At 42.6% G+C, this 25,573-nt stretch overlaps 1 protein-coding gene across 2 annotated transcripts in view; it reads left to right on the top strand.

Annotated features, from left to right (window-relative positions):
* WBP2 (WW domain binding protein 2) overlaps positions 1 to 25,573 on the top strand; it is a 201,195-nt gene that overhangs the window by 43,168 nt on the left and 132,454 nt on the right. For both annotated transcript variants that reach the window (XM_078654555.1, XM_078654554.1), the window contains exons 2-3: positions 15,547 to 15,655; positions 19,628 to 19,763. In XM_078654555.1, the coding sequence (XP_078510681.1) occupies positions 15,547 to 15,655; positions 19,628 to 19,763 (245 nt within the window). The remainder of the gene's footprint in view (positions 1 to 15,546; positions 15,656 to 19,627; positions 19,764 to 25,573) is intronic.

The raw sequence follows: 25,573 nt of genomic DNA, 5'->3' as shown, positions 1-25,573 counted from the left end.
AAATACTTGATTTTATGACAAAAGGTGTAATTATGTACTTCCACAAAGTACAATCTGGCACACCCCAAACAATACACGTCATTTGGAGCAAGAGTCAATTTCTGACTGCAGCAGTAAAACCATTATTTATCTTAAACAGCACATCCTAGAGCAGTCTCCATCTGTATTTTGGGTTTGGGCAGTTTAACCGGAGCCTCAGATTACATAGCGGCATAAAACCTAGTGAACAAATGTTTATTTGTTTGTTTGATTGAAGAGACGGAATCAGAGACAATGCCCTGCAAGGTATAGGTGCCTGGAAAAAGGATAGGGAGCTTGTGCTACATAGTGCCCACAACTGAAAGTATGTAATGTGGAGTCGTCTTCTCCGTCTGTAATACGTGAATGCTCAAGGAATTGACCATTGGGATCTATATCTCTAATATTGTTTAACTCCAATTTTGTCAACCAAATAAGATATGATTTGTCGTTGGGGAGTTGTATCAAGGCATAGTGGGAAAGTGATTGTTCAGGAGCAAGAGAGTAGGACATTCTTCTCTTCTCCGATGCCCATCGCATGCTAGTTGTGTGCTGGTGATCGAGTTAATTTCTATATGACTATGGCGAGGAGTTCGGCCAAGCAATGAACTCAGTGGGGTGAGGTGTATGTTGTCCTTTTCAAGAGACAAATTAGCAATATGCTGAGGAGGGTGAAACCAGTAATAAGCAAATTGTGCTTGTGCCTGTTTATACTGCAACGTTAATAGATAAAATAAATGAATACATTCAGGTTGGTGTTCCTGCCACTCTAGGGTGATCATAATAGATTTCATGTTCCTAAAACGTTTTTGTACCTCTCTCCCGACTTAACCAGATGCCAAGGTATTTGACAGAAGATTCACACAGGGGAAGGGAAGCGTGCAAACATGAATACTATGGGTTAGTGGAAATATCCCTGACTTTTTCCATGAAATTGTAATTCCTCACGTTTTAAACATGGGAAATTCTCTTATGATCCGGCTTAAATTCTGAGTAGGGTTGTGTAAATGTGGGCTGATGTCATCAGCACAGATCAGGGGACTCCAACCTTTTCTGTAGTAAGATCTACTTATGTTCGATAAAAATCTTCCTGACCTACTATTATTATTAGTGTTATAATAGTGACCACATCAGACAACATTACATTGGTAGCATCGCCATTCAAGATTATCAGCAGTGATCACCTCAATGTACCAGCAAGGGTACCATCAGTAATGTTAGAAAAGACTAATTTGTCAGGCTTCTGCCTGGGTAATACATACCAGCCATAGTGTAATGTCCCTGACATAAATGTAATACGTTTCCCCAACGGCACATGATTTAACACTCAAATAGCCGCTTTAAATAGAATAAACTCATGGATTTACAAAGCACATGTACATGCTGAAGGGTATATTGACACTGAAGTGACACAGTTATCCTTCCCACAACTCAATGGTTGGAATAGTTGTATTGGAAATTCTATTGAAATTCAACCATTTTTCCCAAACATCAGGTTGCGAGTCTTGCAAATATACACACTTTCGTTGTGAATACATGCTGTTCAATATTGGTATATAATTAAATAAACACAGCAAAAGCTTCTGATTTAATAAGCCGGGTTGCATACTAGAGAGCTACTTACAGGTAGCTGGAGAGCCACCATTAGCTCACAAGCTACTCATTGGAAAAGCCTGGCATAGAGGGATTTAATGATGCTATGAGAAGTGAAGGTCAAACCTCTACTAGCATGGAGTTTTCTGAAAGGGGTTCCGATGCCAGTACATATATTAGAGGGGAAAGTGGGCATCCTTGACACGTGCCACTTTCATTTGGAATGGGGTCTGAGAGAAAGCGATTTATTATTTTTATGTTGTAATTGTTTATTGACCCACACCTTATCTGTACCAATGACTCTGGCAAATGGAGAAAGTCACAAAAGATCAAAGTACACTTAGCATTACTACTTTTACAAGGAGTAATAGTGCATTTTTTATTATCAAATTATACATTTACAAAGGCAAGAAAAGGCTTTATTTGAATGTGCATTTCTCTTTTGGAGTTTCATCGACTGCTGAAAGGAAAACATCCTTTACAACGCAACTTTTACCACGCAGTGCCTTTACGACGCAAATTTTACAACGCAAACCATTACAATGCATTGCGCTGGGGGGCGCTCTAGGATAGGGAATAGATTTAATTTACTATCCAACACCTTCCCTACTATCCACGTGGACTGGAGTTGGAATAGTAAATTAAACTATTCACTATCCAGCGCCCCAAAGCACTATGGGTTGTAAAGGTATTCGTTGTAAATACCGCGTTGTAAAGGCATGCGTGGTAAAAGCATGCGTTGTAATGTCATACATCCCTGCTGAAAACGTGGTTGTTTTGAGATTCCTGCTGTCCCTGTCTTTACTGATAGCGCTAGGAACTTCTTTTAGTGAATCCATGCTCCCTAGAAATGTATTGATTGATTTTCAGTGGCCAAACAATCAACAAAACTACCCCGGATGAACCACCGTATAGTTGGTCCATAATCCTCATAGTAAGAAAAACATCAACATATGAGCCACACGAAATCCCATGCCACCTCTACTGGTTTCAAGCCATTGTAAACAGGGATTATGTTGGGGAAGGGGGATTTTCGCTCTCTTTCTCTCCCCTCTCTCTCCGCTTATTTAATTAGAACAAGCTATTTTTAGGTCCTACTTGACCTTTCTGGCGAGTAGGAAGACAATCGGACCTTTGACCTCTGTCTGACAGCTAAGCAAAAATGACAAGACAACAAGATTTAAAGGGATTTTTATTGCTCATTCACTTTGTGAGCAATAAAGATGCCTTTAAATCTTGCTAACATGTCACCTAAGCTCGGCTTTTAGATTCAGATGTCAAGTTTATTAAAGTTAGGTCGAGCAGATTTTTTAAAGTTACAAGACCTGCAGGTCTAGTTAAAATTGTATGATTGTTCGAGCCCTGCGGGTTAGCTACCATTAGATCTCATTCAGACTGACACCTACCATGTAGCCAGATCTTCACTGTGGATTCCGTATGTAACAGCTGGATCCATTTTGCTAAGTACCTGTGGAGCCCCATTCTGTTTAATACTGCAAATAGAAAATTATACTCCAGTGAGTCGAAGGCCATGGTGGCATCCAGGAAGACCCCTATAGCCTTCATAACCGGATAAAACTGGTGTATTAGGGCAGAAAGGGGTCTCCGATTGTGATTAATAAATCCTGCTGGGTCGGGGAGGACCAAGTCAGGTAGTAGTAGCAATATTCTATTAGCTAATATTTTAGCTAGGATCTTAGTGCCTGTATTAATGAGGCAAAGTGGTCTATACGTCGTAGCAAGCCCCAGCCAGGCCTACTAGTGCAAGGGATTCGCCCTTCTCTGCTCAGAGTCCTTAGACCAATAGTAAGTAGTTGGCACAGAAACTGGAATAGAAAAGACAGAGTTTATTAAACCTCATGAGGTGGAACTACATTCACACAACACCCTTCGGTATAGTATGAGGTAGCACACTGACTGGAATGAGCTGGGTCCTTTTATACCCACACAGGGGCTCAAAATAAGGCGGTACAAGTACAATATGCTGTTCTTAGGCACATACAAGGTCATACAGAAAATGCACAGTCGACACGTGGGAGGAGCTAACAGTTAGCTAGTTGGAATAAACACATCCTGACAGTTACAAGCTAGGGACAGCTGTAAGCTCTTCTGAGCATGTGCAAAGTAGAGGAGACTAAACATATCTTGTCTCTAGGCAGATTTCAAGAGCAGTTGACAGGAAGGTAGGATAGAGCACATGGCATACAAAATGGCCGATAGCAATACAAAATGGATTCCGTAAAACGGGCAAGATAGTCTCTAAATACGACCATGTCTTCTGCTAATGCTTAACCCAATTACTGTTAAATTACCACATATAGGTCCGCAATTTGATGGGTGCTTACCAGTGAGTGAGATAAAGCTTTATAGGATTCCCTCGGGAGAACATCACTGCTTAAAGTTTTACATATGGGCATACTAGAGAAGACAGATGTTATTTTCCCAAGAAGGATATGAGCAGCAAGAAGTTGCTGTTGCGCGCCATCCAGCCAATCCAGGGCAATGCAATCAAAGTCGTTTTGATAATTATTGAAAGCCGGGGACACACGATGGCAGTATAAACTGGAATAATAGGCTGTGAATTCAGTCAATATAAGATCCGCTTCATATAGCCGTTGTCACTGTATAACTGTACAACATTTTGAGCAGGCCAAGGATGACTTATGAGTGGGGCCAATGTTCTGCCTGGGCCCCCATGTTCTCTTGCCCTGATATGTTTGTGTAGTTGCTCTACTTCTTGATCTGCCACCGCTGTAAATTCCATCAGTTAAGGTTTAATAGGGCATATGTATCAAGCCCTTTTCCCCTTCGCAAATGGGCCGATTATCAGAAGTCCTTTTGGGATATATCATCCCAAAAGAGCACCGCAAATTAGAGAATTGCAAAATTTGTGATTCTCTATTTTGTGATTGCATTTAAGGAATCACAAATTGTGATAACTTAAATGTGATGTAGAAAGCACCTAAGTTATGCGAATTTGGCATAAGAAATCGCAAATTACCAGCAACTGGCAGTCGGTGGTAATTTGCGAATTCTTTGAAAAAAAGCACTTTTTTGCTTTTTTTAAAGTGCCGTGTGGCACACATACATGCCCTTAGGGCATGTATGTGCGCCACATGTGCACACATGCTTATTTCAGGGGTGCATCAGGGTGTCCTTATGACACTTTTGCACCCTTGAAATTGCATTCGCAATTTGTGAGTACCTAATGGTTACTCGTAAATTGCGAATGTCTTCCCATTCACTCCTATGGGCCTCTAGGCCCATCAGAATGAATGGGAAGCCATTCCTTAATTGCGACTCGCCATTAAGGAATAAGGAATCGCAAAATATTTGCAAATTTTTTATTATATCTCGTTTTGCGATTCTCAAATAGCGATTCTCAAAAAATCGCTATTTGAGAATCGCAAATACAGTATTTGATACATATGCCCCAATGTCCGCTAGCATGTGATGGCTGGGGTATTGCACATAATGTATCTCGAGAGAATGTATTTCCATTTGAGTTTATTGAGCCATTCACAGAGGGCCTTGCATGTACTGCATAGTTTTGTGATACACATTGCCCTAAAATAGGTCTTAAAAGTTTACCAGAGAGTCCCTGCCGAGTCAGCTGATAATTTGTTGAGGTGATAGTAATTTATAATCTCTCTTATTACCTCATGATTTTTATAAGAATGGCTGTACCTCTTGCGTAAGAGGAGAATGTGGCAAATGCTCTGTAAGTGCTCCTATAAGCAAAGTTAGATGCTGTGTAAGCAGTAAGATGCATTTTTTAAAAAAAAGCAATGTAAATCTTATGATCGAGATAACCCAAGATTTGTCTGATTTTGCGAGAATTGTTCACCCCTCTTACATTCCGTGTTAAAAAGTGGAAGGAAGTTATCCCTTACACACTCCAGTCTGTAGAGAACGTTGATGTAATGCTATGTTTTGTATCGTGCTCTCTGCCATGTAATTCATAATATGGCTATGTTTGGTGTGATTTTCAAGTTATGAATCCTGCGTACTGTTGCGTCCCACCAGAAACCACTACCCCACCCACACTAGTGACCCCCAGCCAGTGAACAACATCCAAACAACAGACAATAACCAACCCCATTGTGGTGAAGTAATACTCGTCACATGGCGTACACATCAAACTTGTTAAAAGGGGCCACCCCAGGGGGAGCTCAAAGAGCGGCCAACTAATACCCTCATTAGGGCGTTGTTTGCTGGGAAAGGATATCCTGCTAGCCCACTACATGTGCACTGGACTCATTATCAGTCCCTGGTATCAAGCCATCACTTTTTAGAGAAAGTACCCATAAGTAAATGCAATATATATCTATATAACCTCCGATCTAGAGAGGATCCTTCCAGTAAACCTTGTGAACACAGATATAGAATAGGTATTACAATTTTACTCCATGTCACTTTTAAGCCTTTGTCTGATGCGGTTGAACCATGAGGTTGGCCCGCACCATTTGTCAATAGGATCTGTTTTAAAAACGGGTTGGCCCGCTGTAGTGTCATAAAAATGGGTGGCTTGTTACGATGAGTGATTTTTAGTTGTGCTGAAAATAGCGTTGCTTGTTCAATACCAACTTGCGCTTGATGGGCAGATATTATCGATGTGCTTCCAGGATGAAATCGGGGAGTATGGATATAGCATTATCTTGATGTGACAGTATTTGTTTCTCACAGGCTAGTCTGTGGGTTGAGTCTCGGCCTTTAAAGTTGAATAGTCACACCAGGATTGAGCATTGGCGTACACCAGGAGGGGCCATGGTTTCCTATGTTGCCGTGAGCCTATTCCATTACAAACTGTGGGCACAAGTTTTCATCTCTAAAAGTGTTTAAGTACTCCATATAATCCACAATATTTCCAGTATTTGTAGATTCTGTGATGTCCTCCAGGTGCAAATTGTTGCACCTATATCTGGGCTCCATGTCCTTATTCTTTCAGTTGAATAACCCTGAGTACACTGGTCATCTCCAGTAACTTCTCATTGGTTTCAGCTGTGTATTCTTCAGTGGTGGATAGGCACGGTTCTGAAGTAAAGATTCTCTTATCCTGCTTGTTCAGAGTGGTGGTTATCTAATCCATCCTGGAAGTAAGTTAATCTAGCCTGTTATCAATTGCTGATTGATGATTTTACAAATGGAAGAGGAGGAGGGCTTTTGGATCCAGGTCTTCAACATTGGTAGGGAGCTGTTGCTGCACCCAGTCTCTCTTAACGTTTGAGGCCCTCATGATGCCTACCTACAATAATTTTTATCCATCTTTCCCTTGTTATACAAGTTCCCAGCAGAAGTACATACGGCAACGAGCACCGCGAGCATGGTCGTGATATAAGCTACAGATGTGGGCAGGGTCAGATTTGGATTTGATCTCTATGTATTGTCAGTCAAACTGTTATCAGAAGGAGTTGAGCATTATCCTGACCAAGCTGTCCTGCACAGTATTAAAGCATACTCTGTTGGGTCGCGATGAATCTTCTATTTAGCTTGAGAATTCTAAACATTACCCATTGGCATTTGAGTACATATCTTCAATATTTTTACACTTCAGATCAGTATTGAGCCAAATTGGATTGAAACGAGTGCAAGGTTTCCTACCCTTCAGCAATTCAAATGGAGCAAAAGCAATGGAATTATGTGGTGTACTTTGGTAAAATCATACAAGTTTTGAAATCTGACTCTCTATTTTTAGGTCTCGCTGAGCCAGCGCATGCGCTGCTCTGCGACACATTTAGTAAGTGGCTTTTGAAAGTGTGGGGATTAGATGCTGATACAGTTGGGGTTTTAAAAAAAAGTAAAAGAAAATCTGGCTCCTAATGGAGTTCCTAAAGACGTTTGCATGTTTTAAATATATCTGTTTATATACTTCTGAATTTTGATTGTGCAGATGTTGTAAAATACCTCTGTAATGTAGTTTTAACAATGATTATATTTTGCTGTAGGTTGAATGCATGAATCGATATAACAAATACAGAGAGTATTTAAACTGGTCTTGAAAAAGATGCATTGATTAATTGAGCCATCGAAACTCGTCGACGCCAAATTTATACACAATCCACCTATCTGGCATTGGTTAAAAGAAGTTAATTGTGAACTGTACATTTCCATGCTATTGATATTGTGTAGTGATGGATGTGTAGCTTGTCAAGACATATCATACCTGTCTGGCTTGTTTACTCTCCAGTATGTGTTTTTTTTTAATTAGGTTGGATAACATTTTTTATGTATTATGTTTTTTTTTTAAACTTTGAGATAGCTAGTTTATTGTTAGGTCATTCAATTTGTGTTTATGTAAACACTAAATGTATGTGCAATTTTAATCTTTATAGTGTTTTCCCCATTAGATATGGTTCAATCTTCAGGTGTGAAAAGAGAGAAAGTTGAAGGAGTATAACTTCTTGGTGTGCAGAGAGGTGTGTGAAATCCATGATCTGTATAGAAATCTACCCAAAGGGATTTTTCCTTTTCACTGTCTAAGTGCCCTAGTCCCATTGGGTTTATAAGGGGCCCCTCTTATTCTAAGCGTTTTAAAAGTGCCACCACAGGCTTTTGGTGGCCTCAAGCTTGCGTGCACGAGCGCAGCCACCATGCAATCGCGATCACTTTCACGGCCGCGCAGCCAATGCTTGTTTTAATGGGTGCATGTTTTTACCATATACTTATTAGACCTTTATATCCATTCTTGTAGGTGTTGAGAGAAAGGCTAAGGCCGAAAGCTTAATTAATAAAAGTCAGTAGTCCGTAATCACAGACCTGCATCCCGCCGGCTCCTCCAATGCAGAGCTTCGCTTGCTTGCCTCACATGGCCACAATGGCTTCTTTTGGTTAGTTAACCCCAGTGATTTCCTGATATACTTTCTCAGTGCTTTCGCCTCATGATATTTTCAACAGATTTAGGGCTTTATATTATTGCAGTACAGGGGCGCCATCTAGAGGCATTCCTTCCTCTTTTTAGTATCCGTTTTTTCCCAGTTCAAATCTTGCTCATTCATTAAAAGATAGTGAGTCGACTAACCATAACACTTAGATAGCTGAGCATACAAAAGTTCTCGTAAGTAGAGTCAAAGTCAAAACAACTTTCAGTAGTACGATACCCTTGTGGGGAGCGGCTCAGGTCATTCATCTGTATGTGGAAATAAAAAATCAAACCCAAGATGAGCACAAAATGCATAAAAAGGCGATGTGTGGGGAGCCTTGGAAAATGCACAAGCATTTTACCATTATATTGCAAGAATCTGCACGAAAATAATCAGACTCACGGTCATCGGTCATCGAATACCGTCATTCATACTTAACTCACTGCCGCTTGAAACTGTTTGCCTTACTTGTACAAAATTGCATGTCGTCTGTTTCTCGAAATCTCTGTACTTACTAATGGGTTTGCTCACTATTTCAACATACTACACATTTTCAGAAAATAGTAATAATCACCTACATGTACTTTTATTATTAGCAATGACCTAACATTTTGATTCTGCAAAAAACATAATTGGACAGCCCAGAATAACAAGCATGTTTCACACAATTACTGTATCTAGTTGGCAGCTCTGAACATATTTAACAATTCAAACACTGCACTTATGTGCATTTATTGTTTTAAAATATGCAATCAAATACACAGTTGCTTACATGTTATTGGCAGCTTGGTGTCCTTTTTAGTGTTATGGTTTATCACAAATATTGGTTTGGGTGGGACTCTGAGGGTAATTTGGAAACCTTCCATACCCCACTTTGACACCTACTCCCGGCCAAGCCATGAATGTAAAAGACGTTCCTGATGGTCCCCTAAGAGAGTGGCTCTCAGCCACTCTCAGCACGGTATCTGTCTCTGTTCCCAGGGGCATAATGTGTACTGCACTTGGCCAGAGAGTGGTGCCCCCGATAAAAGTAGACAGATCCCTTACGGGGGCCAGCCTTTTGAAGATCTCGGATCTATAACTATCATCTCTCTCTACTAGAACTATCAAATATCCCCCTCAGATCTCCCCAGCACCCCCCATGCTATCGCTTTCCATCAGGTACCAGCTACTCCCACCTCAAACTTACTATGGTAATTCAAACGAACATTAATATTGCGAACACAAGACCAAAACAACCAACTAACAATCATTGGCATAGCCAATAGGTCTCGCCTTTGGGACCTTATAAGTATTTAGTTATGCAGCACAATATCCTTGGTGCAACAACATCAACTGTTACATGGCTAAACACTTATTAGGTCCCAAAGGCGAGACCTATTGGCTATGCCAATGCTCGTTAAACCTAACCTTGTAGCCTATTGTATTTCCCTCGAGCAACACAGTTAAACCTTTTATTCATGTTAGGAGAATAAAGTGCTGTGCAGTAATGTTTAATGCCATACTTCTGAAAATATTCAGTTAGTGTGTACGAACCAAATTGTGCAGCATTGTCACTGGTATAGAACATAGAAAACCTTCACTGCGCAATCATTTATCAGAACATAAAACAATTAACTCCGTATTGGAAGGACTTATCCATTCCATTTCAACCCATTTAGAAAGATATTCAATAAGGACAATGGCATATTTTCTGCCAGTCTCTACCTTCATAAGGGCCTGGCAAATCAATTATAACTGACCATAGTAGATTTGGAAATGCATGGACTTGCACTTTAATAGAACTCGATCCAGATCTACATAGCAGTGGTTGCAAAATACTGGTCGATATTTGTGACCCGTATTTGTGCGACAAGTGAGGTATTTTGCTAACCAACCTTTGTACTTGTAGGCTGGTTCACAAAATATCAATTCCCAGTGGGTCGCAATTTAACCTATTTCTTGAATGTTAATGAGGTAGGTCGCAAATTGCAACCTACTAGGAATCGTACCATCATAGAAATGGTTCTGTACTGTGGTCAGCAGACCACCATGCCTGTGATTACTTTTAAATGCATCCTGTTTTCCATAAAGTAAAATGGGATTGGTTTAAAATGAAAAAAAGAATCAAAAAGAGTAAGCAGTGGTGGTCAATTGCCTTCTCTTAAAAATATTTTTATTAACATTCACAGAGGGGATGGAGTTCCTTGGGAACTCTTTTCTGTTTGCGAATGCTCTACCCACTTCCTTTCAGTAGTTGATAAAATGTTAATGTTCTGTGTCTAGGTTTTGATTGCCCTAACCACACCACTTCAAAATATTGAATTGGTATTTGATCACAACCCCACTTGTGATACAGTAACCTTTTTTTTTTTTTTATTTCAAAAGATTTTATTAGGGGAAATTTTATATATACAGTACAGATATACAGTACAGATATAGTGAAGGCAATACTGGTGTCATCGTACGCCGATGGGGTTACAGTAGGCATATCGTTGACATAATGGTGGCACGTACAGAAATAGCTAGGTAAACACGATCTTGGCGTATGCTGTCATTGGTGGTCTTATGCATTGCCCTCGAGGAAAGGAAACAAAAGTGGGAAAGGAGAGAAAGGAAAAGAGGACAGGATGGGTCGAGCGGTAGTTAACCGCCTAAACTTCACGAGTTTGCGATGTGAGGAGGCTGGATGTGAGGGTACCGAGCCCAGTTGACCTGCCTAAGGCGGTTTGTGCGAGCTCAGGTAGTTGTCTAGGGAGTACCACATCTCACCTTTTGTGGTGGAGTTGGGTGAGTGTTTAGAGGTTATGTTGCCCGCCCCCCTTAGGAAGGTGATCCAGATGAACCAGCTCTTGAAGGATACCATCCCTGTGTCTTTCCAGTTCCTTAGGACGGTTTTAACAGCCGCCGTGAGCAGAAGGTCAATCAAATCGCTGTTGTTTTTGGACTGAATTTCCGGGGCCTATCCCTAGGAAGTCTGGTTGTAATGAGAGCCCCATTATGCTGTTTATGAAGTCTCTTATTTTACCCCAGAATGTCTTGACTTTGGGGCAGTAGAAGATCAGGTGCGCCAAATCTCCTTTTTGTTTGTGGCAGTTCCAGCATAAGTCATTATCACGTAGTCCGACAGCTGCTAGGCAGGATGGGGTCCAGTACGCTTTGTGGAGGAGCCAGTGTTTAGTTTGTGCTAATGTTGGGGTGACTTTAGTTTTGGTCGCTGATGACCAGAGGCAAGGCTTTTCCTTCTCGCTGAACTGTCTAGTTTGTAGGGTTTCCCAGTATTCTAGTGTTTTGGCGTTTAGTCTCGTTGTTACTGGGCACAGGAGTTTGTATAGGTGCGACGTTTGGTGGCCAACTTTGTTTAGGTTCGTCATGTATTGCAGAATCGGTGGGATCTCCTTGTTAAGATCTGCTCTCGTGATCGCTGCCTTTATTCTTAGAAAGCTGTACAATTCAATGTCTGGTAAGTTGTGCAAATGTTTTAGGGTGTCGAATGTGAGCGGGGTACTAAGGCTTTCTAGTTGGTTGGGAGAGGAGATGCCTTGTTCATACCAGGAGTTAATGTTAAGTATCTTGTCTTTGTATTTTATTTTAGTGTTGAACCAAATGGATTCCCATCTTGTGTTTATAATGCTACTCTCCATTCTTTTGTCGACTTTCTGTGGCTGCAAATGGCCTGATTCAACGAATAGGACCATTTGAAAATGCAAAAAGGCTTCATACATCTTGCCCCTAATCTTTAGTGATTTGTCTGCATTCATGCATTGTTCACATCTGGAGACAAACATTGAAACGTGACAATCTAAACAAGGCCACCAACTCGAATCTGTATATTTTCTACATGTGCCAGTCTGTCCAGTATGTCCTTCGTGAGCAATATTTTAATACCCTGCCTGATAGCAGACAGAGAAACAAAACACTCTGTTTTGACATTGAGATCATTTAACTCCCGCTCATCTGACTTTCCAAAATGGCCTGAGTTGAGAAGCTTTTCTCTAGCCTGGCGTCTGGTGATTAGTATCTTACCTTGTCCAAGAGTTTCATCCTGACTCATAGCTTGCAACTACTTTTCTTCTGAAATTACGTGGGAAAACCCTGAAACAACATCATCCATAGAGGCAGCTGCATATTCCTCCAGTTTCTTTGTGGGATTATTAAGATTAGAAGAAGATAACTACGATAAAGAGTCTGTTCTTACATTGTATGACCCTGGCAAATATGACTCCTCAAAATTGTACTCCTGCAGTCTTGCCAAATTTCTAACTGGTAGACATGATGCTTTTCAAGTACTGTTTAATAGTGAAAACAACAGTTTGTGATCAATCACAATGAAAACACAGTAAGATCTGAGCATCATCCCGTTCACCCAAGAACTTAATTTGAAAACATCTGGATTGCTGATGTGCAGCGTACAATAAACTTCTGTCAGTTGAGAAAAATAACTCAAATTACCAACTGTGTGCTCCATGTCCTGGGTGGCAAAGCCTCTGGAATAGCCTGTGCTAGGCGTTTACCTTAGAGATGGTGCAAACTCCTGGCCACAGAAAGAAAACAGTTCCCCAAACAGATGCTGAGTGTTTACATTTAGTGCTCTTTCATTCTTTGTCTACTTCCTCTGCTCCTATCCCCTTTCCCCAAAATCTCTCCCCTTGCCTGCTATGCCGCCTAGCCCCCTGTCCCTTGTGCCCTTTGACTAAGCACTCCTTCTCCCCTTGTTGGGGAAAGATCCAATATTTATACTCTGGAGTCTCAGTGTACCCTCTGAGAGTGTCCACAGCGCCAAGGGAACCACTCACAGTTGAGGTATGGTATGGCGCCCCTTGCCAAAGCACTCCCTCTCCCCTTTTTAGGGAACGATCCAGTAGGTAGGCCTTGGAGTCTCAAAGACCCCTCTCGGAGAGTCCACTGCATAAAGGGAGCCTCTCGCAATGGAGATGGGGGAATTATACCACTTCCCCTGGGATCACAGCTTACTGGACTTTGGACGCAGCTATTACTTGTCTACCGGTTTGTGTCCCCATCACCCTCCCCCTCCTCTTTTCATGCTGTCTCTCACCCTCCCCCTCCTCTTTCCCTCCTTCATTCTCTGTCTCCTTTCCCTACTCCTACCCCCTCTCCTCTGTATCCCTCCCCTTGCCTGCTTTTTCCCTTACGTATATATCCTTAATGTTTGTCTCGACCTAACGTGTAACTATGTTGCCAGGCTCTAATAACTATGTAACCTTTGTAACGATGTAACCTGCAACTATGGTCTGATACTCATCTAAAGCGCTCTGATACCTCCGGGTCTAGCCAGCGCTTTCAAATAAAAATAATCATTGTCATAAATGTATTACCTCATATATATGTTTAAAGTGTTACATGGTCAAGAAACGCTCCAGAGCCTCTCTCTCAATAGTAGAGTACTTCACTTCAGTTTGAGAGAAAGTTCATGAGGTGAAAGCTATAACAGCTTTAGCAGATTTAATTTGACTCAAATCAGCACCGAGACGATTAGCACTGGCATCTTCTGTCGTAATACTCTTGGTATTTTCTGGATATTGACTTAAAGCGTGAATTATATTTTGTTTGAGTAATGAATGCCTCGTCTTGATGATTTTTTTTTCTTTGCCATTCACATTTAGCCCCTTTCTTAAGAATACTTCTTAGAATGATCTTAATTGATCTTTGTTGTTGGGAACACTCACTTCATGAATAGTTTTCAACAAATTGTCTTTGGGAATAAAATCCTTTTCCACTAATGTTGTGACCCAAATGCTATAACTCATTAGACAAAAAGTTTCACTTCTCTAACTGAAGTATCATGCCTTTATCTTGAAAGACTGAAAGAATTTTCCCCAAAATTGCATAATTTGTTTCAGTGCAATCCTTAAAAATGCCACTACCCCTTCAGGATTCCCAAGCTAAAATTACATTAATCTTTGAAAGACCGATGCTTTTGGTATAGTCACTGCTGCTTTAGAGTATATCTGTATGATCCATCTGGGGTTATCAATATGGTGATTTCTCAAGATTCTCTGATGAGCACATTTTGATGAAATGCTGATCTAAGGTCCAATGTGGTAAAGAATTTAGCATCATCCAATTTAGGAAGTAGATCATGTATATGTGGAAGAGGATGTCAACCACACATTTTTAAAACATACGTTTGATTGATACACACCCTAAAATATCCTCTTTTCCTCCCATGCCTCCCCCCTCACCCTCCACACCCCCGCATTTTAAAATCAAAGCTAAGGGGAAAACCCAATCAGAACTGCCAATCGGTTCAATCATGTTAATCACACCAAAGGAACACATTTCTTCTAGCTCTCTGCCAATTCTTTCCTGGTACTCCGTGACATTCCTCACTTTAGCTTAACGGGCACACTATTGTCATTTAAGACCATATTGTGAGAAAATCATTGGACTTTTCTCAGTTTTGTGCTAAACACACTTTTAAATTTATCCAGTAATATCCATGTCCTTATTGGGAATAACAAAGCACATTCCGTATGATTAAAATCATTCACACAGCACACTAGAATGTTTGCATTGAGGTTAAGGCATTTTCACATCTTGCCCTGATTTCGCCAACCTAATACATGTTCCTGATCAATTTCAACATAGGGTTTTCCCAAAATGCATTGTCTTGAAATGGAACAGTTGTAATAATGCAGTTGAGGAGCTCAACACAATAATTTTCCTTGTCTTCTTCCATGTTTTTCTCTTCCAACAGTAAAATCTATATAACATTAGAAAATGTTTTCATGCATGCTTTTGAAAAAAGTGGCCAATTTTGCCGCACTTAAAACACTATCCATAACATTCATATATTGTTGTCTTTAGAGTTTTTTCCCCTTTTTCAGAACTGTCAGAAATGTGCCCTCTATTGTATTTTCTCCTGACAGCAGAGATGTTTCTAAAGGCTACTAATAGGGTGAAGATACCCAAGGTCTTGAAATACTGTTTCAGATAAGTAACATTTCCATCAATGGGTGAGTGTAATCTGCTGTAGGTAGATGGGTAGGCTTCCTGTATGTAATGACACATTGATGTGATTTTTGCTTGACCCTACTGCCATCGGAGCATATGTATTTATTTCTTCCATTTGCAGCATCCTGATGAACTATGACCACATCGAGCTCGCCTTCAGTGACATGGAGTCTATGCCTGACCTTTTCAAAGGGACCAAGAAGGGTAGCATTTTCCTGACACCCTATCGAGTATGTCTGATTTTTTTTTTTTATTTGTGTGTGTATGTTTGGCAAGGTTGCAATATGCTGTTCTTGGAAGGATCTAGAAGAGCATTATTGACAAATATTGTTATGCCTCCAAAGAGGTCATGTTGTATTGAGGAAGTCGGGAAACTCTGATCTCTTGGATCCTTGTAACAGATGTATTCATCAGAAAAGATCTGGTTTGGTCCTCTTAGAGTGGATTGCTTTCTTTTATAAATATGAATACTGAGCGGTCTAATTATGGTTGTGTTGAAGATCCTATCTTCATGCCAGTTTTGACATTGATGGCTACATTAGATAGTATTATATTGGCTACATTAGATAGTATTATATTTACCTTTACAATGCAGAAATGTTAGAGTGGGTCCTCAATTGACATATGGATTGGGTAACTAAAATGGCCAAGAAGAACATGACCAAGTTTTCAAAGCTTAAATAGCCTCTGATTTTTAGATGTGTGTTTTTTTTCTTTTTTTCTTTGTTTTTTCTTTCTTTAAGAGTTCGCATTGCTTTCAACTTTTTTTTTTTTGGTAGTCTTTTAAAATATCCCTACTGAACATAATTTGGAGAGGAATAGTCTGGGTTGTTTCTAAGCACCACAATCTGTTTGAGAGACAAGATGGTCTTAGTATTTCACTAGTTGAAAGCTGCAGAATCTTTTTAAAAAGTGTGCATCCCTAATCTGCCTAGCCCTGGATGCAAACAATTGGGTCCAAACAGCTTGATGCAAAGCTGACCTGTTTTGACCCTACACCCTACCAGAACATGTGAAATCACTGCTGGCCATTGTCATTGAAACACTTTGCTTATATATTTGTCCTCTGGTATCTGTGAACTTTGCTATATAATCTGTGTGTGTAGGATCAGACGTTAGAATCATAAAACCCTTTAAATGTACTGAAAATGCATTTGTAGGACTCTCCCTCCACTTTTCTAGGTCTCGTCTATGCAGCACACATGCGCTGCATAGGAGGGCGTTTAGCCGTCGCTCTTCACTTTTTCAAGCACTCGTGCTTGTGGCGTCATCTACCTTGCAGGAGCGCGCAGCGGCGCACCACGAGAACGAGTGCAGTGCTTGAAAAAGTGAAGACTGCTCTTGCGGCTTTCAAGGGATGGTGTATACAGATCACAGCAGCACCGCATGGCCAATCTCTCCTCATGTCAATCCATGCAGCCCCAGGCCACGTAGTTTTGATTTTGCTTTCCAACCTTGTTTTCGGCAAGGATCCTGGATGTCGATCAAGAGGACTTTCTACAGTGAAGTGATTTCCATGCCACCAGTGCAACAAGCGGAAGAGGTGCAGGCATGCGACCCTTCTCCTTGTCCCCCACTGCTAGATCTCCGCTCCAATCCACTCCAGCAAGCGCCAGCCTCCCCTACTCCCAAGCACCTTCTGTTGCTAGGATTCAGTAATTCATCTGCATTCATTGTCCCCAGTGTCTCACCTCTTCTCCGCAACCCTCTACAGTATAGTAGTTTACAGACCACCTCTAGGCTTCTGCCCTTGCCCACTCCAGTGAGTGTTAGTCTCCGCTCCTCCCGAGTTCCTCTGGTACGCTCTCCGCCATCAGAATTCAAGTGTTTCCACTGTATTCACTGGCCCCTATGTCTCCCCTCCTCTCCTCGACCTTCGTCAGTAGCGTGAATCACCAGTCCATTCTTCTCACTCACATTCGCGGCCTGTGCCTCGCCTCCACTACGACCTCGGGCCTACTGTCAGACTTTGTGATGGACCGGGCACCGATTTTTGATTTTACTTGCAGCTAAGAAACCTGATGAGGTCTGGGGGGATGCTGCTGTGTCGTGTGTCACAGGTTGCTGCTCTTTAGTTTGGTGATTAAACTAATAAGGGGTGTATGCAGCAGAGCGGCACTAAAGCACCTCCTCCATCTTGCCCCTTCAGACCACGCTCTGACTATTCTTGCCCTGCCCTCTGTATGCTGGAAGCTTTAATTTGTGTACACGGACTTCAGTGCCAGTGACCTCTTCACGCAAGAGTTTGCCCCTCCATCTTCTCGTCCCTCGTGCGCACTTGGAAAAGCACACTGAAGCAGAGGAGTCTCAGGTAGCTAGTTTAAAGGAAAAAAGTTATCTTACCGTTTAAATCAAGCTTCTTGAGATATATATCCCTGATGATTCATGATCAAAATAGCGTTCCTGCATTCATTCATCCGTTGGTTATGTTCCTCGTTGACGTTGGCTCCAGTGGTAACCAGCATTGGCATAGCCAATATGTCTCACCTTTGGGACCTCATAAGCATTTAGCTATGCAGCACAATATCCACGGTGCAACAACATTAACTGCTGCATGGTTAAACACTTATAAGATCCCAAAGGCGAGACCTATTGGCTATGCCAATGCTTGTTCTTTTGGGCTAACATACGATAAACTGCAAGCACTTTAGATCTATGCAAAGATCAACTATTGGGTGGGAATTAATTTTGCTTGGGTGACTGAACCAGCGTGTTCAGTTGCTGTAGAAGCATTGTAACCTAAACATTACTCTGCTCAAGTGTATTGTTGCAGTTGTTGGCATTTTCCTTTTAAAATGTGGGGAGAGGAGTTGGCTTAACGGCTAGGGCGGTCGACCTTGAATCTGGGGAACTGGGTTTGAGTCTCTGCAATGACACTGAACATCCTGTGATTCTGGGCAAATCACTTAATCTCCCCTTGCCTAACAAAAAATTAATGTGTTCTCATCTAATGCAACTCGTGCTATGTAAAGCACTCTGATACACGATTCGGGTCAAGTTTGCGCTATATAAAACTCTGTAAAATAAAAATAAAATAAATACATTTTAAAAAAATGTGCCTGCTTTGCTCTTTCTGCCATTGCCTGGATTCTGGTTTGAAATTCTTTCATAAATGGCTACATCGTGGCTCTGCGGGAACGAGGCGATTATCAGAACGCCATCTGTTAATCTAAGCCTGTTGTTTAAACATTGCTTAAAATATGTGCCTTTAATTGTACCTTTTTAATTGCGAATTATGCCAAACCATTAGATCTATTTCACTACAGATATTATAAAAATGTGTTTATGGTAAACTATTACAGGTTTTCTGAAAGCTCCTAATTGTTGCATTCCAAGCAAACTTGACTCAAGACCACTAAATGTCCTAAGTTATGCATTCTTCGTACCCTCCGAATGTGGGTTCGGATGAGACATTTGTCTTTGCGCACCTCGCTACTCTTGCCCTGTGAAGTAGCACCTCCCTACGTGGATGAATGAACATTAAACAGGAGGATTCTATACTGCATGTTTAAGAGTATACAGTGCTTGGACGCATGCATGTTTTGAGACTCTACAGTGCAATAAAGCTCTGCTCTCTGCAGCCACAGTTAAAGAGGTTAGTAAAGCAGATGCATCCTTGTTTAATGTTATATTCTAGGCTCCGGACCCACCAGGGAATATGTAACATTGAGTGCGATGAAGTCTGAGGCAATCTCCAAGTAGCATGGAGATACCTGTCTAAAATAGGGACCCTGCCATCAACAGAAATTTAGTTTCAACATGAACCCTGAAAGAGGCTTTGTTTGATAAAGAGAGAGGAAGTCTCAGTCACTCAACTGCATTATACACTGGCCCCCATTGTAGAATTTGTAAGTATTCCAAGCTCAACACAAAACCGTGTTAACTGGATCACAGAGGAACATGATTCATAACACCCCTTCTGTTACTGCTTTGTACCTTCTGTGGAAGAAACAAAATGTTGTAAAGTGCTGAGAACTTCTCAAAAGGTAGCATTCATGTTACCGCCTTAATTCTAGCGCAATGTACATGTCTCTCTGACCACCCAGCTGAGGAGTTTCATTTCTGACTTCTGAGGAGTTAATAGGATTCGCTCAACTGCCAATCGAGGACAGTCTGAAAAGGGAGTGGGGAATACCTGCTGTATGAAACAGACTTTCCCAATATCTGCTGCTCTTTAATGTCTTTAAACATTTCACTGGCAGGTCATCTTCGTATGCAAGGGAAGGGACCCCCTACAGTCCTTCATGATGCCGTTCTACCTGATGAAAGACTGTGAAATCAAGCAGCCTGTGTTTGGTGCCAATCTTATCAAGGGCTCAGTGAAGGCCGAAACTGGCGGTAAGTTCAGACCTCCAGCCAGCAAGGGCCTACTGAAGTGCCTTTATACTGTTTAGTCCTCTACCTTATGCTTGGTCCAAAAGGTGAAAAGTGAGGTTGCAAATGCTGTTTTTAAATACTAACTGGGTTTTACATGCTGTGTTTAAACACTGAGATTCACAATTAGCCTAGAAAAATAATGCATGGTAAGAAACTACTCCACTGTCTGCAATCTATAAACATTTTGATGCTGATATACTTTTGAATTGAGGATAGAGGGCCATTTAGGAGGATGCTTAAGAACATTGTTCTGAAAGCAAGCCAGAGGTGAGCAGATGGATAGAAGGGCCTTTAGTAGAGACATGCTTCACTGTTGCAGATGAGGGTCAGGCTTCTTCTCATGAACTTGATGAACAGGATCGAGAGTTGTTTATATTGCTTTTTGTCTTGAACTACCATGAAGTTGCTCTGTCTGTATTTGATATGACATGTCGTACGTAGAATTGCTCATGCTCACTAATGCTCATCTATATCAATCGTGACACTATCGTGATATGTTGCTATTGCAATGTGCAGAGTACAGAGGTGTGTGCACTTGTTAGATAGGGGGCTCTGGGAGAGGCCCGAATGATCTATTTGTGCCTCCAGATACTGTGTATCATGTTTTTATATAACATCTGCTGTGCTGCTCGAGGATTACTTCGATGCCCTGCTATTTAGCTCACTTCATTATTTTGTTCATTTTTATTCATAGTTTGTGAGATACGAAACTGTTACTGTAACGGCCCTTCTATGACGGTGTTACAGGGGAGTACGGCAGGCTACATCTGCCTCCATGTGTGCATAACTTCATACTCTTCAGGGTATTATGGGTTAAGCGTGGGAACTGTAATGCCCTGTCGAAAGATGGGAGTCATGGCGTGGGTGGGTGGTGGGGTGCGCAGCACTTAAATATTTGTTTTACGCATGCGAATGTGGTCAATGTTTAATATAGTGGGTTACATCTTTTGGTTACTTTTAGGCTGGCCTGATGGTGTCAGGTTATATGATACACAAGGTTACCCTGTTCAGATAAATGATGAAGTTGAATGAAAAATTTCCTAGCTATTGTAAAGGAAAGTTTCAATTCTATTAAGGACACGGAGGCGAGGATTAGGCTTTTCTTTCTTCCTTTAATTTTTTCCAGCAGTCTTTACAACAGTAACTACATTTCCCATGAGTCCTTGTAGAGGGGGGGGGGAGGGGCAAAAACGGACTGTCCAATCATAACTCTTTGAATCCATATAACATCTGCCGCAGGTACTCTGTCCCCCTCGTTCTTTTTGCGAACACAGCATGCTCCTCTGAACTTTAGTCCTGTTTGGTGGACTCTGCTCCTAAGGAAAAACATAATTGATTGCTATGGTTATCCCAATTTTTCCTCTATGTACCAACAGGAAGAGAACATGCAAGATTCAGCATAATGTATAGTAATCACTGATACACAAAATACCCATTCTAATCAAGATATCGATCCTCATCACACTGTACTTGTGACCATGGGAGGGCTAATCCTAGCCTCCGTGTCCTCAATAAAATTGAAACTTTCCTTTACGATATTCAGTGTCCGTACCTGAAGACGCTAATTAGGCTTGTTTAATGCTTTTCCACCACTAGGGTTGCCAGAGTGGAGACTGGTTTAAAATAAAACCTTTTAAAAATAGAATTGTACGACCAGTGCGCAATGTTGAGGATATCCTCAAACCTAGTTCCTCTAGCTTTCGATACCATGGCCCCCCTGACTGAGTGGGTCCCAAACTTGGAACATCAATACCTGCTTCTTGCATTATCCATCTGACCCACCTGGCAATCGTAGGGGAAGAAACCGCTTAAGGAGGTTTAGTTAGTGTGATCAACAATGGTCTTTCCCCATCAGGACGCAAGCCCTCCGTCACCACCTCATAGGCCTTAGGTGTTCAAACAACAAATAGCTTTGGCCCTTCCAGGAAGCAGGGTAAAACACCAGTCTGGAATTGTACTTCATACTGTGAGCAATGTGAAAAGCCACCTCTTTGGGCATAAATACTCTTACCTGTTAAGTCCAATGCCCGGACATCCAAAACCCTCCGGCACAAAATCCAGTACAATAACATGGCCAGCTTTGCTGACAACTGCTTTCTGGACAGGTATTTATTAGAGGGCCAAGATCTGAGGAGATTCAACACATAATTCACATCCCACAATGTGGAGTACCTGGGCTCTGGAGGAAGTGACAACCTGATACCTCTCAAGAGTTTGAACACTAAGGAGTGTTGCCCTACTGGGTGACCCTCCAGTGGCCAATGGCCCACCGAGATTGCTGATCTGAAAGTGTTTATCGACCTGTAGGCTAAACCTTTGGAAGCCAACTGCATTAGAAAGTTCAGAACGTAGACAACGTTCCCCCCCTGAGGGATCTACTCGGCGTTTGGAAACACCAACCCAGCCATCTGGACCAGGTGGAGCGGTATCGTTTGGCTTGTGCTATCCGCTCACACTCTGGCAAGTTAAGAAGCAGATTTCTGTGAAATGCCCGGGACTTTCCATCGTTCCCGGTAATCCTCCAGGCCATGAGCCTGCCACTATTAGGGAGTGAAGACTGTCCTGGTGATCCCGGAGAACATCCGCAAACAGGGTAGAGGGGTTGGAAAATTCCAAGAAAGTTCGATCATCGCTGGAAACCAAGCTTGCGAACTCCAGAATGGGGTGATCACCACCAGATCTGCTCGCTCTCTACGAACTTGCACTGAGACCCTCATTATCATTGCAAATGGAGGGAACGCTTATGCTGCCTCCCTGCTCCAATCTTGGAGAAATGCATCTGTGGCCACCGCATCCGTGTCTGGCATCCAGATGCAATACCGGAGCAGCTGGAAGTCCAGGTGAGATGCAAAGATCTATGGAGAACGGGCCCCATCTCCTCTGGATTTGTTGAGATACCTGTGTCTGAAGTTTCCACAGGCTGGCGTCTCACCAGTGTCTGAGATGCCAATCCGCCACTTGATTGGATTGGCCAAGTAGATGTTCCGCTGGCATGGATATGTGATTCTACAGACAATACATTCAAAGAGTGCGAGCCAGATCGGATAGGGTCTTTGGCCTTATGCCCCCAGATTATAGACATAACTGACTGCCGCCATATTGTCCATCTTCAAGAGGACGGAACACTGGACTTTGTCTCTGGTTCAACGTTTGATGGCAAAGGAACCAGCCTTCAGTTCTAGGCAATTGATAAGCAGGGATTGTTCTGTAACGGCCCACTTTCCTGCTGAGGTTAATACCCCACAACGAGCTCTCCAACCCGACCCGTTGGCATCTGATTCTGTCACCAGATCGGGTTGAGAGCCGAAGATCGTCCGACCGTTCCTAGCCTCCATGTGTGTTAACCACCGCTAAATTTCCTTTCGCGCTTCTGGAAAATGCAGAACAAACTGGGAGTATGTAAGGCCTCGCTGGAAGTGGGAGATCTTCAGGCGTTGTAACGCCCTACAATGGAGAGGCCCTGGGAAAATAGCCTGAATGGCGGGAGATAAAAGACCCAATATACATGCCAGGTGTCGAAGTGGTACTTGTGACCTGAAAAGCGTCCTTAGTTCGGGTCGTATTATGGTCAGTTTGCGAGAAGGAAGACTGAGTGTTTCCTTGACCGAATCTATGAGAAACCCCAGAAACAGTAGGGATTGCGTCGGACAGAGCTCAGACTTCTCCATGTTGATCACAAAGCCCTGAGACTCTAAGAGATCTATGGTAATCTGTAGATGTGTTGATAGTCGCACTGGGCACTGGTCCATGATCACAATATCGTCGAGATGGACGATTAGTCACACCCGCCGTACTCGCTAATGTTTGACCACCGTCTCATGAGCTTGGTGAAACACTAAGGGGCGGAAGACAACACAAAAGAAAGGGAAGCAAATTCAAACACCTAGGATTTCTATTGGAATTGGAGGAAGCACCTGTGGGGTGAGAAGATGTCCACCGTCAGGTAGGCGTCCTTCAAGTCCAAACGGACCATCCAATCTGACATTCAAAGAAGATCCCTGAGGAGGTGGATACCCTCTATCTTGAAGTGGCAATAGACAAGCCACTCATTGAATTCCTTCAAATTGATCACTGGGTGTTGGTCGCTATCCCTCTTTTCCATGAGAAAAAGATTGCTGAGAAAACCCTTGGGATGTAGGGAGGTTTTGACAATAGCCCTCTTCTCTAAGAGTTGAGATATTTCCAAGTCCCCCATGGCCATTTGTTCTTGGGAATAGGCTAGGGGTCTGGTTCTGTGTGGTTGCAGGGGCCCCCTATAAAACTCTATCTGAAACCCCTTCATCTTCTGGAGTACCCACGCACCTAAGGAAAGAGCCTCCCAGTTGTGCAAAATGTGTACCAAATGTAATGTAATGTAATGTATGTATACTTGTAAAGCGCACTGTTACCTCGTTACGTGGTGTCCTGGCGCAGTATACCGCTGGGGAACCCCCAAGTTGTAACCCCTCTGAAGCTTGCACTCTCACCTTGGAAGTTGTTCAAGCCTCTGTTCCCCTAGAACCACCTCTTTCACCTGTTCGAAGAGGGTAGGATCTTTTGAGGTAGAAGTTCCTGAATCTTTATGCTTCCTGCCATTGGCGAGATTCAGTACCCCTGGCAAAGGCATGATCCAAGCGCGGCTGGTCGAGCGCCCTCTATCATGACTGGCAAAAACACGAGGGGGGAAGATGCTTTTGATCAAGGACGTGTCTTTGTCCAATGAATTTAAAGTATTAACAAATTTGTCTAGTTTCCGAATGAATAGGTCTCCGAACAGATTTCCCTGGGCCACCATGCAGGCCTCTGAAGTGGAGAGGTCCCCCCATCTTGGGCTCAATTTTGATCAACAGCAACTGCGTCGCATCGTTGAGATTGCACAGTTGGCGTTCCCGAGGAAAGCAATAACCCATTGGGCCCAACTAGACAAAGCTTCAGGAGAAACCAGGAACCCGGAGGCCTTAGCTTCCGCCGCCATGCCCATTATTTTTGCCAGCGGTCCTGCATCATCCAGGAGCTTGTTCTGGCAAGAGTGCCAGGGCCTGTTGATTCCTTTCTTGGGATCCCTGACAATCCTGTTAAAGAAGGTGGCCATTTTAGAGTCCATTTAAAGTGTGAGGGACTTCCTTGCCCTCCAGGGATGTTCATGGGCACACCGCCCGCAAGCAGCTCCTCATCTCCTTGTCTAAGGGCTTTCTTAGCCTGCCTGCCATGTAGGCGGCTACCTTGGGTGCGGTAAACCATTCTGCTGATCGCGGATGTAAGCGGTCATCAGGATCTAGCAGGTCTGAGTCAGAGGGGCCATTATTTTCTGCCAAAGTATCATTGCCCGGGGCAGGGTCAGAGGACGGCCGCAGGGGTATGCTAAAGTCCCCGTCCCCATCAAAAGTATTGGGGGGAATTGCTCCCATCTCCCGGATCCATGAGTGGGGACGGGAGGAGATCACCCCCTGAGTTACCAGGTGCTTGATGGTCAGGTTGCAGAGGTTGGAAGTCAATGAATGCCTTTTTAAGGCAGGCAAAGGTGTCCAGATCTACCCCCGATCATCTGAGCTCTCGTGTTTCTCAGCCTGGGGTGTATCAGACTGTCCTGGAGATACAGGGACTGGAGGCCCGAAGTGTCTTCCCTCTGTTGGAGGGGTCTTTGGCTTTGCGCCTGCAGCTGCTTATTTTTCTTCTCCTGGGGACTATCACCTGTGAGACTTCCTTGAATATGGACTCATCCATTACCTGGCAAAACTGATCATCAATGGGGAGGTAAGTGACAACTTCCTGCTCCATATAGTCCTCTGTGT

Source organism: Lissotriton helveticus, chromosome 7, assembly GCF_964261635.1.
Source record: "Lissotriton helveticus chromosome 7, aLisHel1.1, whole genome shotgun sequence".
In the NCBI taxonomy this organism is placed as follows: domain Eukaryota; kingdom Metazoa; phylum Chordata; class Amphibia; order Caudata; family Salamandridae; genus Lissotriton; species Lissotriton helveticus.
The sequence above is the reverse complement of the archived record's forward strand: the minus strand, read 5'-3'. Positions and strand labels throughout refer to the sequence as shown.